Source organism: Schistocerca piceifrons, chromosome 2, assembly GCF_021461385.2.
Source record: "Schistocerca piceifrons isolate TAMUIC-IGC-003096 chromosome 2, iqSchPice1.1, whole genome shotgun sequence".
In the NCBI taxonomy this organism is placed as follows: domain Eukaryota; kingdom Metazoa; phylum Arthropoda; class Insecta; order Orthoptera; family Acrididae; genus Schistocerca; species Schistocerca piceifrons.
In genome coordinates, this window is record NC_060139.1 from 1,011,888,036 (window position 1) to 1,011,904,157 (window position 16,122).

The window sequence follows — 16,122 nt, forward strand, 5'->3', positions numbered from 1 at the left end:
CGTGCCCCTCCAACTTCTCAGGAGATTAATGAGGCTAAAATGCCCCACTTCACAGAGATGACTAGGAACCACGTTCCGGGTTCAAACCTAAAACCAGGTAAACCAATCTGACGTCGTTCACTAACACCAGAGGTAGCGTGTCAGGACGTTTTAAGATATTGGCACAAAGCAGTCAAATTTGGGCAGTCTAGCAGGATGCGGGCCACTGACTGGCAGGCATCACATCGGCAGTATGGTGAGTCCTCACGTCAAGAGAATGTGGCTTTGGGTCAACCTTTGCTTAAGGTGGTGAAGATGGGGAAGTCACATCAGATGAGCATCAATGACCAGCCCCAAAGTGCAATAAATCACCACCACATTGAGTAATTGGTCATCGAGGTAAAGTTCTGACTGTGGATGAACAGTACACGATGACGACGACAGAAATGCGTGATGTGAATCTTGGCAGTGGAAAACTGAAAGCCGTGGGTGATGGCTCACAACTGTGCCTTTTGGATGGCATCCTGCACCTGACGTTCAGCAACACCCACACTCGAGGAGCAATAGTACAAGCAAAGATCGCTGACATACAAGGAGGGTAATACTGATGACCCCACAGGTGATGCTAGACTGTTAATGGCCACTAATCCCCTGTGGGACACCATTCCTTAGGTATCGGGGGTACTGTGGGAAGTACCAACTCGAACCTGGAAAGTATGGTGCAACAAAAAGTTCTAGACAAAAATCGGAGGTCAGTCACGTCAGGTAGCAAGGATGTGGTGTTGCCATGTGATGTCCAAAGCCTTTTGTAGATCGAAGAAGAGAGCAATAAACTGTTGTCTAGATGACAGACTATAGGCAAACCAAATTATCAGCAGTGGAAGAGCCTTGGCAATAATCACTCTGGGACAGAGCCAGAATGCTCCGAGACTCAAGGAGCCAACTCAGCCGCCAGCTTACCATGCATTTGATTAACTCAGAGAGAACATTGGTGAAACTAATTGGGTAATAGCTTTCCTTCTCTAGGGGAAATTTACCTGGTTTCAGTACCAAGATGATGATGCTCTCCCGTCCTTGAGATGGAAGCTCACCCTCACTTCAGATACAGTTGAAGGTGGTAAGAACATAATGCTGACAATCCACTGATAGGTGTTTGAGCATTTGGCTGTGAATGTGGTCTGGTCCTGTGGCTGTATCAGGGCAAAGGGCCAAGGCACTGAAGAATTCCCATTCACTGCTTGGAGCATTATAGGCTTCCAAGTGATGTGTAGTGAAAGATACGTGCAGTCGTTCAATCTGCTGTTTAAGGACACAAAAGGCAGCTTTATAGTTCTCAAATGCAGAGGCTTGAGCATAATGCAGAGCAAAATGTTCGGCAACAGCATCTGGAGCAGTGCAGACAGTGCCCTTAAAGGAAATACCAGAAAAACCTGCAGGGGCCTGGTACCCATAGAGGCATTCGATCCCCATCCAAACCTGCGAAGGAGATGTATGTGGTCCAATGGTTGAAACATATCATTCACAGCATTCTGGATTCCATCATTTTATTAGGTGGTGGACCTCGGCATGGAGCTGTTTAAAGGCAATGATATGCTCAACTGATGGATGCCGCTTATAGTGTTGGACCTAAGTGATTTCCAAGGTCCACCAAAGTACTACCTTTTGAAGAACAAGAGATTGCTAAGTCAGCTGCTGATAGACTGGCTGCTGTTGCATTCAGGACCACCTCGTCAATGTTTTCATTTAGTGGGGAGCTCAGAGTGACAGTGGAGGTGAAAGCGTCCCAGTCGGCATTGTGGAGAGCCTCTCTCGATGGCCACCCAGGGGAGTGATGCTGAGGCAGGGACAGGAGGACTGGAAAGTGGTTGCTACAACACAAGTCATTGTGGACTCTCCAGTGGATGGATGAAGAAGACAAGGGCTATAAATAGAAAGATCAATGGCTGAGTAAGTTCTATGTGCCATACTGAAATATGCAGAGGCACCAGAATTCAAGAGACAGAGGTCCAAATCTGCCAGTAAGTTTTCAATGTCTTTACCATGGCCAGTGATCATGGCTCCATCCCAAAAGGGGTTATGGGCACTGAAGTCAACCAAATCAGGAAAGGTTGGGGAGCCAAGAAACCAATGCAGACAATACATTCTGAGACAATCCACCATAGGGAGGGAGATAAACATTACAGATGGTGAAATCCTGAAATGCCCTTATCTGAACAGCCACAGCCTCCAAAGTTGTATCAAGAGGCACATGCCTGCTATATACAGAGTTCACAACACAAGTGTTAACTCCACCTGACACCCTATCATAATCGGCACAATTCTTAAAATATCTCTGGTAGCCACAAAGGGCCAGGGTCCATTTTGCTGGAAACCAAGTTTCCTAAAGGGCAATGCAGAAAGTGGGGGAAGAGTCTAAGAGATGATGTAGGTCAGCCAGGCGGTGGAAAAAACCACTGTAATTCCATTGAAGAACCAGGCTGTCAGTGTACTGTAAGGGCCTGAAGGGCCCAAGGAAACAGGGTTCTGACATACATTTTGTGGAGCAATCTGGAGCTCAGGGACCACTGGGATCATTGTTGTGGCCACAGAAGCAGAACATGTGGGATCTGGTGGCATGTTGCCACCGGGATTTCCTCCATCTTCGAAGACTCTTTTCTTTTATGAGGTTTGGATGAATCAGTTTCAGGGACTGAAGAAGAACATGAAGCCCTATGACCAGCAGTCTGTGGCTCCTTCAGCCACTGGCTGATATCTGGTTACAGACTGGCAGAAACCTCGGAGGAGAGTGTTCCTATAGGCCTCTTACTGGAGTGAGAAGTTGGACGAGGGTGATGAGTCTTCAGCTGGGGGATGGGGATCGGCATTGCCCCAAGTGAGTGTGGTGGTAGCAGCAGGAGGAGAGCCTCCAACTATCAGGGGGGCAGGCACCACTGAGTACCCCTGAGGGCTCGCTACAGGTTGCTTAATGGAGGAGAGTACCAATTGCTTAATGGAGGAGAGTACCAACGGGAGGGTGGCGCTATCATAGCTTTAGCCTATGACACTGTCATGTATGCGGGATGTAGATGCTCATACTTTTTCTTGGGCTCTTGGGATGTCAGTCTGTCCAGAGTCTTATATTCTTGTATTTTTTTCTCTCTGTGAAAGACAGTTCACTCTGGTGAGCAGGGGGAATTATGCTATCCACAGCTGACGCAGCTGGGGGTGGGGTGGGAGGGGGTGGGGGGTGGGGGGAGCTGAAGAAGACAAGAAATGTTTGCATGCAACAGTCTCTGCAATCCCTATAGACTGAGCTGGCATTGCAATGTGAAGACATGTGCCCGAATTTCATACATTTAAAGCACCATATGGGGGCATTGGGACGGACACACACACACACACACACACACACACACACACACACACACACACACACGTATGGTTCTACATCACATTTGTATACCGTCACCTTGACCTTTTCAGGCAATGAATAATCCTCAAAGACCAAGATGAAGGCCCCGGTGGTATCTCTATTGTCCTTTGGCCCCTATGGACAAGACGGACAAAGGGCACAAACAATTGCTACTAGTTGGCATGTAGCTCATCATCAGACTGCAAGAGAAGGTCAAAATGAAAAATGAGGTCTTGAGCCATGTTTAGGCTGTTATGGGGAGTGATACTCACCAGAATGTCATCCAGATTGTCACTAGCATACAAAGCCCCTGACTGGCCAGGGGATGCTGTTTTAATCAAAACTGACCCACTCTTCCTTTGGAGGTTTCTCCAACTTCCACAAATTTGTCCTCTATATTCTCTACAAAAATTAATGACTTTGTGACCAAAAAAGATTCCCCACCTGTCCTTGTATAAACTAGGTATTGCGGAGATTATTTCTCTACTTGTTGCTCAGCCCGATGTTCCTCCCATGGTGTAGCCAAGGAAGAAAACATTTTGGGCTCCTGTCTCTCTGCATTGAATGAGTGCTTTCCTTCTGAAGAGACCGCTGGGGCCATGTGACAACCAGCAGAAGAAAGCTTCGTAAATGCCATGGTGCCACCTACTCTGAATGGAAGCTCTCCCATGGGTGCCATCCAGCCACAGCAACAGCTACCTGGCCTGGAATTCATTGCTCAGAGTCATTGTGCTCCAGTCATGACAGGCACACACTTCTTGGCTTACATGGGAAGGTATCAGCTCAGGCATCAATAGTGTGATACCTGCTTGGTCAGGGGGCTACTACTATTCAGGTACTTGATGACCCCTCCCCCCTCTCTGCCCCCCCCCCCCCCCCACACACACACACAAAATGGGACAACAGCTACCATGCTGGCGCTTGGGTGTACTACCTTATTGCAAAGGAAGGGTGCTAAGGTGGAAAGGCACAAAGCTGGAACAGACATCACACTGGGCAATCTTCACTGCATGATTTAAACTTCTGAAAAATTTGGAAAAGTGATGACAGATCAAACCTAACCATGGGGACTACATATTTATTAACGAAAAGTGAAGTGGAGAACTAGGGTCCTACATCATGTACCAGGTTCCAGACCATCAGAAGGAAAGGCTGAGGGGGGTAACAAATAACGGAAACACAGGCTGCAGCACAGAAAAGGAAGGAGTGCTGCAAAGGCTGGGGCCCCATAGTAGCCAAGCATGTACTCACAGAAGTGTTGTGACCCTCCTCTCCCCCCTCCCGGGCAGGGGGCTTTGACGAGGATTGTGATTAAAAATAAAGGACGACAAACTGCAACAGTCAGTGCAGAACTGAATGTAACACTCACAAACCCTGTCCGCATGAAGACAACTTGAATGAAACTCCATAAGCAGGGAATTATAGGGTCAGATGGAATTCCGAAACAATTAATCAGTGACACAGATGACCATAACAGGAAAATATGATGCTGAAGCCATAAAAATACGTGTACTGTGGAGCAATGGAAGAATGTAATTTGATCACATGAATCTTGTTGCACACTGTTTCCAACTTCTGGCTCAGTTTATGTCCTAAGAGTGAAACACGGCAGCAGTTCAAATGATGATTTGGGCAGCCAGATCATGGCATTCTATGGGTTCCATAGTTACTCTGCCTGATCACATTACTGCCAAGGATTCTGTGACCATTTTGGCTGATTAGGTCCATCCCATGGTACAATGTTTGTTTCCCCAATGGCGATACTGTGTTTCAAGATGACAGGACTCCTATTCACATAGCTCACAACATCCAGGCCTGGTTATGTGAGCACAGTGATGAAGTGTCACATGAGACAATCAGGTCTTAATATTTTTGAGCGTTTGTGGTTTACTTTGGAGAGGAGGGCGTGTAATCACTATCCACATCCATCATCATTACCTGAACTTGCCACTATCCACTATTTTGCAGGAAGAATGGTATAAGATTACCTTGAAAACCATACATGGCCTGTATTTATCTATTTGGAGATGAAAGGAAGCTGTTTTGAATGCCAAAGGTTTTCCTACACTGTATTAGGCATTTTTTTTTTTTTTTTTGGTCCATCGCCTTATTTCCTCAAATGTGGTACCCATGATGGTATGTTCTGCCACCTATGACATTCAAATTTGATGAAACACAGAGTGTGTCAAATAAAACTTACCTTTTGCTAACAATACAGGATTTTCCCCTTGTGTAATGATTGCTATTCTGGGCCGCTTTTTATTAAGCTTAGGAAGCTGAGTAATTTTCAGAGCAACTTCCCTCAGGTCTTCAGTTCCAAATTTTTGTGATTTTGCAAATGCTGCTGCCTCCTGAAAAAGCAAACATGATTATTTATGTGTGCTGCAGTTCAAAGAAACAAAGGTAATCTCAAACAAAAAACTTGTAACCTTACATGTTGCAAGTAAATGTCACTTTTGGAGATACAAGCACCATTAAATTTTTTTACCCAAAATTTAATTTTAAAGAAGTAAGAGTAGGGTTTAATTAACATCCAGTTGGTTATGAGGTCATTAGAGACAGAACACAAGCTTGGACAGAGAAAGGATGGGCATGGAAACATTACAAAGAAACTACTGAGAGTGTACTGCATATTAGGCAGGACTTTTACTGCATGCTCTTCACTTAACAGCTGCTACAGCAACCTACTTGCTATGGTGTTTCAATAATCTCTGTGTGTCGTATGGAACTGCAGTATCTAATTTCATAGCAAGAAAGATTTTTATGTACATTTTAAAGGCATGACAGAACTCATATTCCCACTGGAAAGTGATTTCAATATGGACTCTGTGTCCAGTACAGATATTGTAAGGTAGTTGACTTTTGTGTACCCATTCCCCTTTCCAACAACCAAATCTGGGACAAGCATATGAAATGGATCGAACTAGTTCTAAGCATCGTGCTGATCAGAGCAGATGAAATTTAATATTTCACACCTTAACTGTCTGCTGAAAACAATCCTGTTTGTGTATTTGTATTTTGCATTGGGTGTTGTTAGAATGGTTCCACTAGATCATGATAATCTTTGCATTCTCATTCTTTGAAAATTCTAGATCTGAACTTACATGACAACTGTGTTGTACCCTCACAAGCTGTCCACTACATACTGTGGCTTGGTGTATCTGCAGGGCCAGAGTTAGGCTGTGAGGATTGTACTCCACGTGCTTCCTGGACAAACAATGCCTTGACTTCTGGCAGCATCAATTAGACATGCAAGAAGAACAGCAGTAGCTGTTACTGCACCATCAGAACCAACAGCAACAAATGCTGCTCCAGCAGCAACCTCTACCCGTATTGCAACTAAATTATTCAGCATTATCCCCTCCACCAACAGGGTTCTACAGTTTTGGCGCATCTAAGAAGGCTTGGGATACATATATAAGCTAATTACTTCTTTGCTGTGAGATTATTAATGTTACTGACACTACCTCTTAGTGTGATCTTTACTTCCATCATGTAGTCAGTTATACCAAAGGGCAATTGTTCATAGTTGTGTTGGACTGTGTAAACAATTTTTATGCTCACGTGTCTTTCAAACATTCAGGTCAGCCTTGTTTCTGTGGTGTACACCCAGTTCCTTTCTCCATGCGCAAGAATATGGGTCACTTCATGTCAAGTGGCCTCTCGAATGTCTGCAATTTTGATGAAGATTATTACATCTCAGCAAGTAGTATGGCAGGCCACTAGCAATGCTTTGGTAAAGGACAGTTTTTTCATGTCATGACAAGACACAAATACATCACCAAGTTTGATTTACTGTTACTCATGACCTAAGGGGACTTCCATGCTGAAACTAGGTGACTCTGCTTAGATTTTTAGGTACAACAGCCTAGTTGCTGAACATGTGCTGGGGGTACAGTAGATTTATCCCAATTTGCTGTCAAAGTACCTCATAAAACTTGCCACGAAAAATGTAGTTCACTTTTCGGCACCTTGATCTTACAACAGAATGACTTTCTAATGTTGATTTTTTCCTCATTTGGAGTCAGTCAGCATGTCAGTAATTGATAGAAACCATCGACTGCTGTATGTCTGCTGGATGGACAATCGTGTAGTCACATTAATCCCTCATGTGGCAGCTAACTTATTGGTTATGGTTTTCTCAGGAAACAACAAGGCATGTGGCAATCCCCACGCCTCAAGTAATTGCAAAGTATATGTACTCAGGAGTAACAGACCAAATGGACCAAAATCTGGGATGCTGCCAAACTGGAATATACAGCAGGAAGTGGTATTGGCCCCTGTTAACATGGATACTTGATGTAGCTCTGTGGAACAGTTTGGTCCTATATAATAAATATTGCCGTTATATCTATATTTTTCTGAGTGTTGCACTCTAAAGGATTAGTTATCTATGCAAATACGGTAATGACTACCAAGGGCATCAGTATGAAAGGGGGAGAGGCGGCTAGACCTGGGGTACGTAGTATTTTTAATATTTTGAAAGATGAATGTCGACTTTTAGGTAGCCATAAATATGTTCCAGTTCCGATCTGTGTAACACCAAGTTTTAAATCACTTTCTTGAAAAAAAAAAAAAAAAAAAAAAAAAAAAAAAAAAAAAAAAAAAAAAACCAATCTAACTGTACTACATTTTTTTCCTTTCCCAGAGAGCAGCTAGGAGGTGGGGGGAAGGGTCGCAGTCCCTCTTGCCCCTGGGTACTTGCACCCTTGTGCCCTACCTATATTGAGTGCTTATGTAAATGTGGAATATTAGCTCCTGTAAGCACCTAGCACTGACGTATGGCAACTGCATTCATTTTGAAAATTAAAAATTTGATAATTGTTCTTACATAGCGTTTCATTTACTTAATTAACTTGAGACATAATACATGGAAAAAAACCCTAAAAGATTAAAGTCGGAGAAAAAAATCGTTAATTTTGTCTGATTTTCGAAAGGCTGTACCTCAAAAGGGTCCCCCTACAACTAATTTTACTTTGCATCATTGAAAAGAGCTCATTTTATTTTACCAGGAAATTTTTTTTCCATTTTTGAGACAAACCATTTCAGAGATAGAAAAACAAGTTCAAAAATGTGTTGATTGCTATTACAAGTGAAGAACATATAGATTTTTTTAATATGTGTGTTTGAAAACTATGTAAAATCTGTTTAAGCTGTTATTAGTTGCCTTCGATTTTCTTAAAATAAAAAGTAATTTGCTCAGCCTTTGACTTTTAGAAATGTTTCTCTCTTCATTTAGGTTTTTTCTCACTATTTTGGAATTCACAACAAGACATCACTACCTATGAATGTGAAGTTTTTTCAGGCGAATATATCCAGCATTTTCACTTTTAACAGTTGAAAACAAAGTCAAGTGAAAGACTCAAACTGTAGCTTGATGCACGTTACAGGCAACATTTTGATGCACTGTAGCACTGGTTTTGCAGATAATTCTACATGTCACCTGACAACATTTGCATAAAGATTTCAAAGAAAGAAAAGAATTTTCAAAACAACAATAGTAACAAGTGCTCAATCACAGAAATGAATTATGTCTTGTTGAAAATGTCCAAATATGCTTTCATCATAAAGCGTTGCTTTTGGATAAGAATGGACTTCACAGAAATTCAATTCTGTTGCAACCCTTTAGGTTCAAAGAACCATTATGTAAAAAAGACCTTTTGTGTTGTTACTTTGCAAACACTTAAACTATTGTTAAATCCAATCAGAAAATGTGCCCAACGTGTTGAAATTACTTTGCCTCAAAATACAATTGCAACAGAAGTAAGATTCATCACAATCAAATGATAAATACAAGGAAGAACATCCTGTGGAATCACTCAACAAAAAATAAAAATTAAGTTGGTTGCTTGACCATTTTTAAATATAGTTTTTTTTGTTTTTTGTTTTTTTTTTTTTTAAAAAAAATGTGATTACCCTATTATTGAGAAGTTCAAAGCAGTTAAAAAAAATTACCTTGCACTGTTACTGAATGGTAGCCATTTTGATTTAAGAAATTCATCGTACATTCTAGCACATAGTTCAGCCTGCGAAAAAGGAAATTTACTTTGAAAGTAACGCTTTTCAAACCACCATTCGCAATATATTCTCGCGACCTATTAGAAATAGGTTCGTTTCAGTAGTCATCAGAGAGAGCCCGATAACAGGCGCCACCACGCTTTGGCAGCTGCTATGACGCAGGAAGCCCATATGTTTGTACGTGTAAAACATTAAAAGATGTTGCATCATGTAATAAAAGAAACAACACATCAGAGGATACTCCAAGAGCATCGGAATTTCATGAACGACACTAAAATGGCACATTTGAAGTGCATACTTAAAAAGCACATTAGTATATTCAGATTCTCAATTAAGTAGGCCTTGATCTGATATTAAGCTTTTCAGTGTGGGTTTCAGGATGTAAATTTTCTTGGAGTACCAGTACTGTATTAACTCATTTTTGATTCTTTATTATGGCATAAGTGCTAGAAGAGGAAAATGTGTACTTAAATTGCAGCGAGCAGTTGAAATTAGCCGACAGCGTGGAACTAAAACCTTCGTTTCAAACATATTGACTGCCTCAGCGCAAAAAGGTTAGTAAAAACCGAATATCTTTAGCAAACCAACAAAAATAACTTCATTGTTCTACAAGACGATTAATGCATGACTGTTAGAAAAGTGGAAATAAAATAAAATCTAAAACTAATAACATATATCAGTCTTCCGTAATTATGTGAATGTATTTAAATTCACTTGATAGTTCCCAGCCACAGAAATCCGTTTTGTTTTCATTTGAAGTGAGAGCAGTAAATGAAGAGGAAACAGCAAAATCACTAAATGTAAAAACGGGTCACGTGGAGACTACGCACTTCCCCACTATAACTCAGACTGCTCTGTGCATCAGCCCCGGATCTACGATATTTCCAAACCGGGGCAGGCAATACTAAGATAGTGGCCCCCCGGCCCCATCCCTCAAGCGTATAGTTTTCAATAATATGCTCCTTTTGTAGAGCACATCTTTCTGGAGAGTCTGATACATAAAACATACATTTTCGAGGAAATGTAAGACATGTTATTTGGTCTTAAGTGTGCCACAGTGCAGTGCCACCCCTCTTCACACAGCATTCTTCTACTGCACGTCACTGCATTTCGCTCCGTGGAATTGAAACGTGTATATTTTGTACTGGATGCCATCAACTATATTCAGGACAGTGGAAATTAAAATGTCCTGTGGTGCCTCTCCCGCTCCCATTCGCTCGGTTTAACATCCTGCCTTTTTTTTATATAAAAAGACTCGCATTTTGTAATCTGGAGAAGAAGAACTCTTCAGAAAATCTGCACTCTTTATTGCCTGTTAGCTAATTAATTTCTGTTTTTGGTGACATAAAATTAAATATAGGATACATAAAACCAGTAAACACAAGAGACAAGCAAGACAGTACACATTTCTTCAATACTTAGCTCCTAGCATTATATTCTCTCTAATCTTGCTACAACTGTACATGGCGTGCTTTCCTTTCTGCGAAAGAATCTGTTACCTCAAAGTTTGTCAAACATTATGCTACATGAAAAATTGAAATATCGTTGTCTAATACTGTGTGAGCTGTTAATACAAATAGTACCCAAGACTGGTATGGTTTCTCGATCTGATTACATCTATTTTGTCACTGTCTGCTAGATAAAACAAAATAGGTCTTTCTAACACTGCCGAAATTGTAACACACACCAAATAAACGAGGCTGTTTTGACACAAATGGTCATTTTTATAACACGACAGAATATAATTCACGAAGACCGACATAAAATGCCTATTAGGCCTACTACAAGCAAAAAGCTTTATGTTAGAAAATAGTTTCACATTTCATTCATACGCTCGTTTCTCGAGCACGAGATCAAAAAGTAGTAGTACAAGATTTTTATATATATTTGGAATCCTCATATTCTTCCCTAATTTCTGTGATGTCAATGTTTCTTCTCCTTCCTCGTTCTAACAAAAAATCATGTCATGACTAATTCTGGAAGTAATCCTGCCTTTGTCAAAACTTATTGCCAGTTAACTGCCAGAATCACTGGTTTACTTATCCCTGATTATTCTCCAGTTAGACGTTGTTATATGTTCGTACAAACCATTTTCCGCACTCCTTCCAGAACAGAACATAAGCGGCTGCTAGACGGGGACCGTACAACTGGCCCTTACTAGTGTAGGGATCTGGCCAAAGATTTTCTGACAAAATTTCATTTTCTTGGGTTACACCGAGAAGATAATGTGTAATCTTCCTTACCTGTTATTCCTGTTAGTCGTTTATTTCCACTCTAGTAGTCTGAATCTATAGATTTCCCTAGTAATTATAACAACGCTGATCATTCGCAAACCCAATCAACAACATAATCAGACAGTGATTGGCGTTCACTCGTTTGGCTTTACTCCGCTCAGCTTGTATAGCTCAGTCCCCTTTTGCCTGCAGGACAGTCTATTTCTAGATGCGACTAGGATTACCCTGATAGACATCACATACACTATGCACGTGTTGAAAAATCAACTTATGATTCATTCAGAAATCAACTTACAGAGTATGTTCAAAAACAAATAAGGATGCGTTTCAAAATCATATGAATAATCGATGGACCAACGTGTACTGGATGCTAGTTGCTTTGTGAAACAAGGTTTTTTTCTCCTCAAGAATATGAATTTGGCACCCCCCCCCCCCCCCCCTCACAATTGTCGCCTGGGTCAGATACCTAGGTTTGACCCCCCCCCCCCCTTCCCCCATAGATCCGGCCCTGCTGCGCATGCGTGAATCTGGCAGCTTGGGTACAGCAGTAAATTTCTTCCCAGTTGCATGTAGCTGCTTGCTGCGACTGCTTACACAGCCAACAGCCACATTTCTGCAGCCAGAAGAGGGTGAAGATACAACTCATTCACCACTCAACTGCGCATGCGCATGAGCCCGCTCGTAACTGCTAAAACGAATCTAATATAAACAATTGTAACGTCACGCTCATTGGAGGTAAAGCCTTTGACACATTTTACTGGTGGCAAATGCTTGTGTGAGCGCTGTGTTTTGTTGTTGTATATGGCACATTTCCTTTGAAATTTATGTTTTATTTTCATATTTTTTCTCGTTCACATTTCATTGTTGCAGTATTATTCTGCAGTAGCGTGGTACAATAATATCCTTTGTTAGAGTACCGATTCTTACCAGTCAAAATTGCAAAAATTTAACTGAAAAGTAAAACAACGAAAAATTCCCGAAATTCTAAAAAATTCCCGGGTTTTTCCCAGTTTCCTCCCGGATGAAAAAATTCCCAAGTTTTTCCTGGATCTGCTGGTTGTCCCGGGTCGTATACACCCTGCACATGCCACTATGTCATTAAATGTCAAAGACAGAGATGTAATTTTATTGACACAATGATCCTCATAAATGTCAGTTTCTGATGTTACATGGCATGAAACTAAATTTTCTGCACTGCCAAGGAATTACTTTGTTCCTTTTATTGTCATACAGTGTTCAAATCTGGTTTGAAGCATTGTTTTGATATGAAGAACTACTTCATCTTTCTTGATGAGAAAATAGGTGATGCCTTCAAATTATCCTTGCAAAAGGCACACATGTCGTCTATTTGTAAGAATTTGATGGTCTGTGATCTTTCTTTGTAAGCTGGCTTTACTCACTTCATGTTTTGTTGTACCTCCTACTCCACTGCATGCATGCTTACCGTGATAAGAGACAAAGAAGTGCCATTCGGCCTCCAACCCAAAATCTACATTGCGGTTGCAAAAATCTGAAAAACTCTTTTGCTCTTGTATTGACTACCACTTCCATTTCAAAAGTATATGAGCTTTTCAACCTTGGGCAACTTTTCTTTTCTGTAATTTGTCGCATACTTTTGAACCACATGGACAGCCGAAGTGTTGTGCTCCAAGTGGTCACTTAGAATGCAAGTTGAAGAACTGCAAACTTCGTCTTTATCATTTTTGAAGTACAGAATAAATGGATGCACTATTGCCTGGTAATTGACCCAAAATACTTGCATTTCATCCTGAACCACAAATGTAAAGTTTTCTGCAAAATCAGCAAGGACTATGCATTCAGTTTCATAAAGTTGTGTTTTTTTGTCCTTCAAAAATTTACTTTGAATTTTAGAAACATAGTGATGACTTTTGAGAGTTTCTAAGTTATCAATTTAAGATTCAAAGTACTCTTCCTGAGATTTAACCACTGTTATCATTTCAGTCCTGTCAGTTGTAACCCACAGTTTGAAGGTAACATTGTTAGGCATTTCATCTCTCAGATTCATTAAACAATTTAAGAGCAGTTTCTTTACCATGGCAATTATCATACAAACTCATCATACACTCCTAATTGTTAGTGTCACATATCATTAAATTTAGTAACTCTTTGTAGTTAGCATCACTGAGTTTTGCACCCACAGCCACCAGTTTGACATTTTCTGAAATAAACAAATGCAAATGGTGTGTGTTCCTGAGGGGCTGGCCAAGATACACAACTTGGGGCAAAAGTTACAAAATTTTGGCCTTCCAATTTTGCTTTCAGGATTAGCATTTTTGAAAGCTACATAAAGTTAATTTAAATTTGACACCATTAGTCATTTCTGATTTGTTACTTTAACTCCATTTATAATGACTCTTTTGCTATCTTTGCTACCTGGGCACATTACACTGTTTTCATCGTCTTCAAAAAACTGCTGGATCTTTTCAATTGTTTCTTCACTCACATCTATCTACTCCTTTCTAAAACTGGAAGAATGCCTTGCTCTTTCACTAAATTTCTGGGTATGTTTAATCAAATAGTCAGAAACATTAAACTCGTGAACTATTTTTTCTCTTGAGCATGAGTCAATCTTAAAAATTTAACTTTTTCCTTTTTAGGTATCACGAAACACTTACTTTTTAATTTTTCAATTAAGCTCAAATATTCAGTGTCGGATGATTCTGGAGGTAGGTTTTCTTCTTTTTAAGAACTACTGCTGGTATCTGCATTATTAAAGCATGAGTCTAAGTCTTTTCTAATTTTGTCTGAAATTTGTTGTACCTTGCTTCCAATAGCTGCTTTTCTTTTTCTGCTACTCAATTTTCTTATTTTCAATGCAGAAGGTACCTCTTTCTAGAACAAGCAAAATCCAGTTTGCTAATAGCTTCCTCACTGGGAATAAAAGTCAGTAACAAGGTTACATGAATCTGGTCTTGGATTCACAATAAATATATTTGAATAACAGTTGTGCTCATGGAATTTCCAGGAATTACATTAAGTTTCACTCAAGAAGCTGTTTTACTCGCGCTTAACAAGGATAAATGTTCAATCTTTATTTCCCCCAAACCTCTAATAACTGGCTTTTTATGAACTTTGAGTGGAGAAGAGCATTTTTTCCCAAAAATGTGATTGTATTTCACATTATATTTTTCCACATGATATTCACAAACTGGTGATACAAAAGAACCTGCTCGTTATTTAAACAAAGTTTGTCTGTCTCAATCAAAGTCATTAACATTTTGGAAGGTTTTTTGAAACTGAACCATAACCTGTTTCGTGACACACTTCACTTACTATGTGTCCAACAGAGTACTGTTGATCCATTTTATTGCATTCTGACTAGCCTTTCAAATTTATTTATTATTTAATGTTAAAATTATTTTAGTTAGTTAAAAATGCATTCACGACAAAAGCACATAAAATATTCTACACTCTCAGTGAAGTATGCACACCCACTCTTACAAATGTTTCTAAACAGACTGACTACAACAATGACACACCCAGCAAATGTAGTGGGGGTGTGCACAGTTCACGTAAAGATTTATCACTGACTACTGGGCTCCTCTGCAGACTTGTAACTCTGTCCACTGAGCTTCTGTACACACTTGTCTTGAGGATTCAACTTATGCACAAAACTGTAGCCTTCTCAATAATAGAGAAATCCTAAATGTTTATTATTTTACTTGTATCATTTTGAACTTGTAATAATGTGCTACTTAATTGAGAATAAACCTAGGTATAAATGGGCAACTTCTCTTTCAACACAGAACCAAACCAAAAGCTCCTACCATTTAACAAAATAAATAATACTAACTAAATATGGGATGACAGTGTTAACTAAATTATATTACAATCAAACAACAGGCCATTCAAAGAAGCAACAGCCATAAGATCAATTGTAGAATAATGTCAATATTTCATCACTTCCAAAAATTCATATCTTTGTTCACATTCACATATCAATGTTGAAAGTTTTACAGTACTTTGCTATTAGATTAGTGCACAGAATGCGCAAAAATCGAATTTTTATATTCACTCCCACCAGACATAACTAGCCCCAAACTTTTTTAAAAAAATAAAGATTTTCACATTCCAAAAATTTACAAAAAATGAAGGAAACATTTGTCGGTGTTCTTGCTCTATATACGGCCAGAAGTTTATGATAACTAACTAGATAAAAAATCCACTAATAAATCACCCCTTGTTCTTATTTTTGGGTCTAAAAAGTGGATTTTCTAAATTTTGAATACTAAACTTTTGAGGGCATTTCAACTGCTTATTTTTGAATTTTGGGTAATAAGCAATGTTGTAGAAATGACTTTTCTAAAACCAATCATGTCAACTGCAGTGCTGAAACTTAACCCAGCACACAGCCATTCAAATTAATGCTAATGTCTCCAAACTGAAAAACCGCTGTGCGTTTACAAATAAAAATGGCCACCATTCAGTAGTGGTGCAAGGTAAAAATTTATTTAAAAACTGTTTTGAACTTCTCAATTA

The 16,122-nt window shown here is 39.9% G+C and overlaps 1 protein-coding gene across 3 annotated transcripts in view; it reads right to left on the reverse strand.

Moving 5' to 3' along the window:
* Positions 1-16,122, reverse strand: part of LOC124774870 (adenosine kinase) — a 104,939-nt gene that overhangs the window by 36,695 nt on the left and 52,122 nt on the right. For all 3 annotated transcript variants that reach the window (XM_047249520.1, XM_047249519.1, XM_047249518.1), the window contains one exon: positions 5,571-5,721. In XM_047249520.1, coding sequence (XP_047105476.1) covers positions 5,571-5,721 — 151 coding nt within the window. The remainder of the gene's footprint in view (positions 1-5,570; positions 5,722-16,122) is intronic.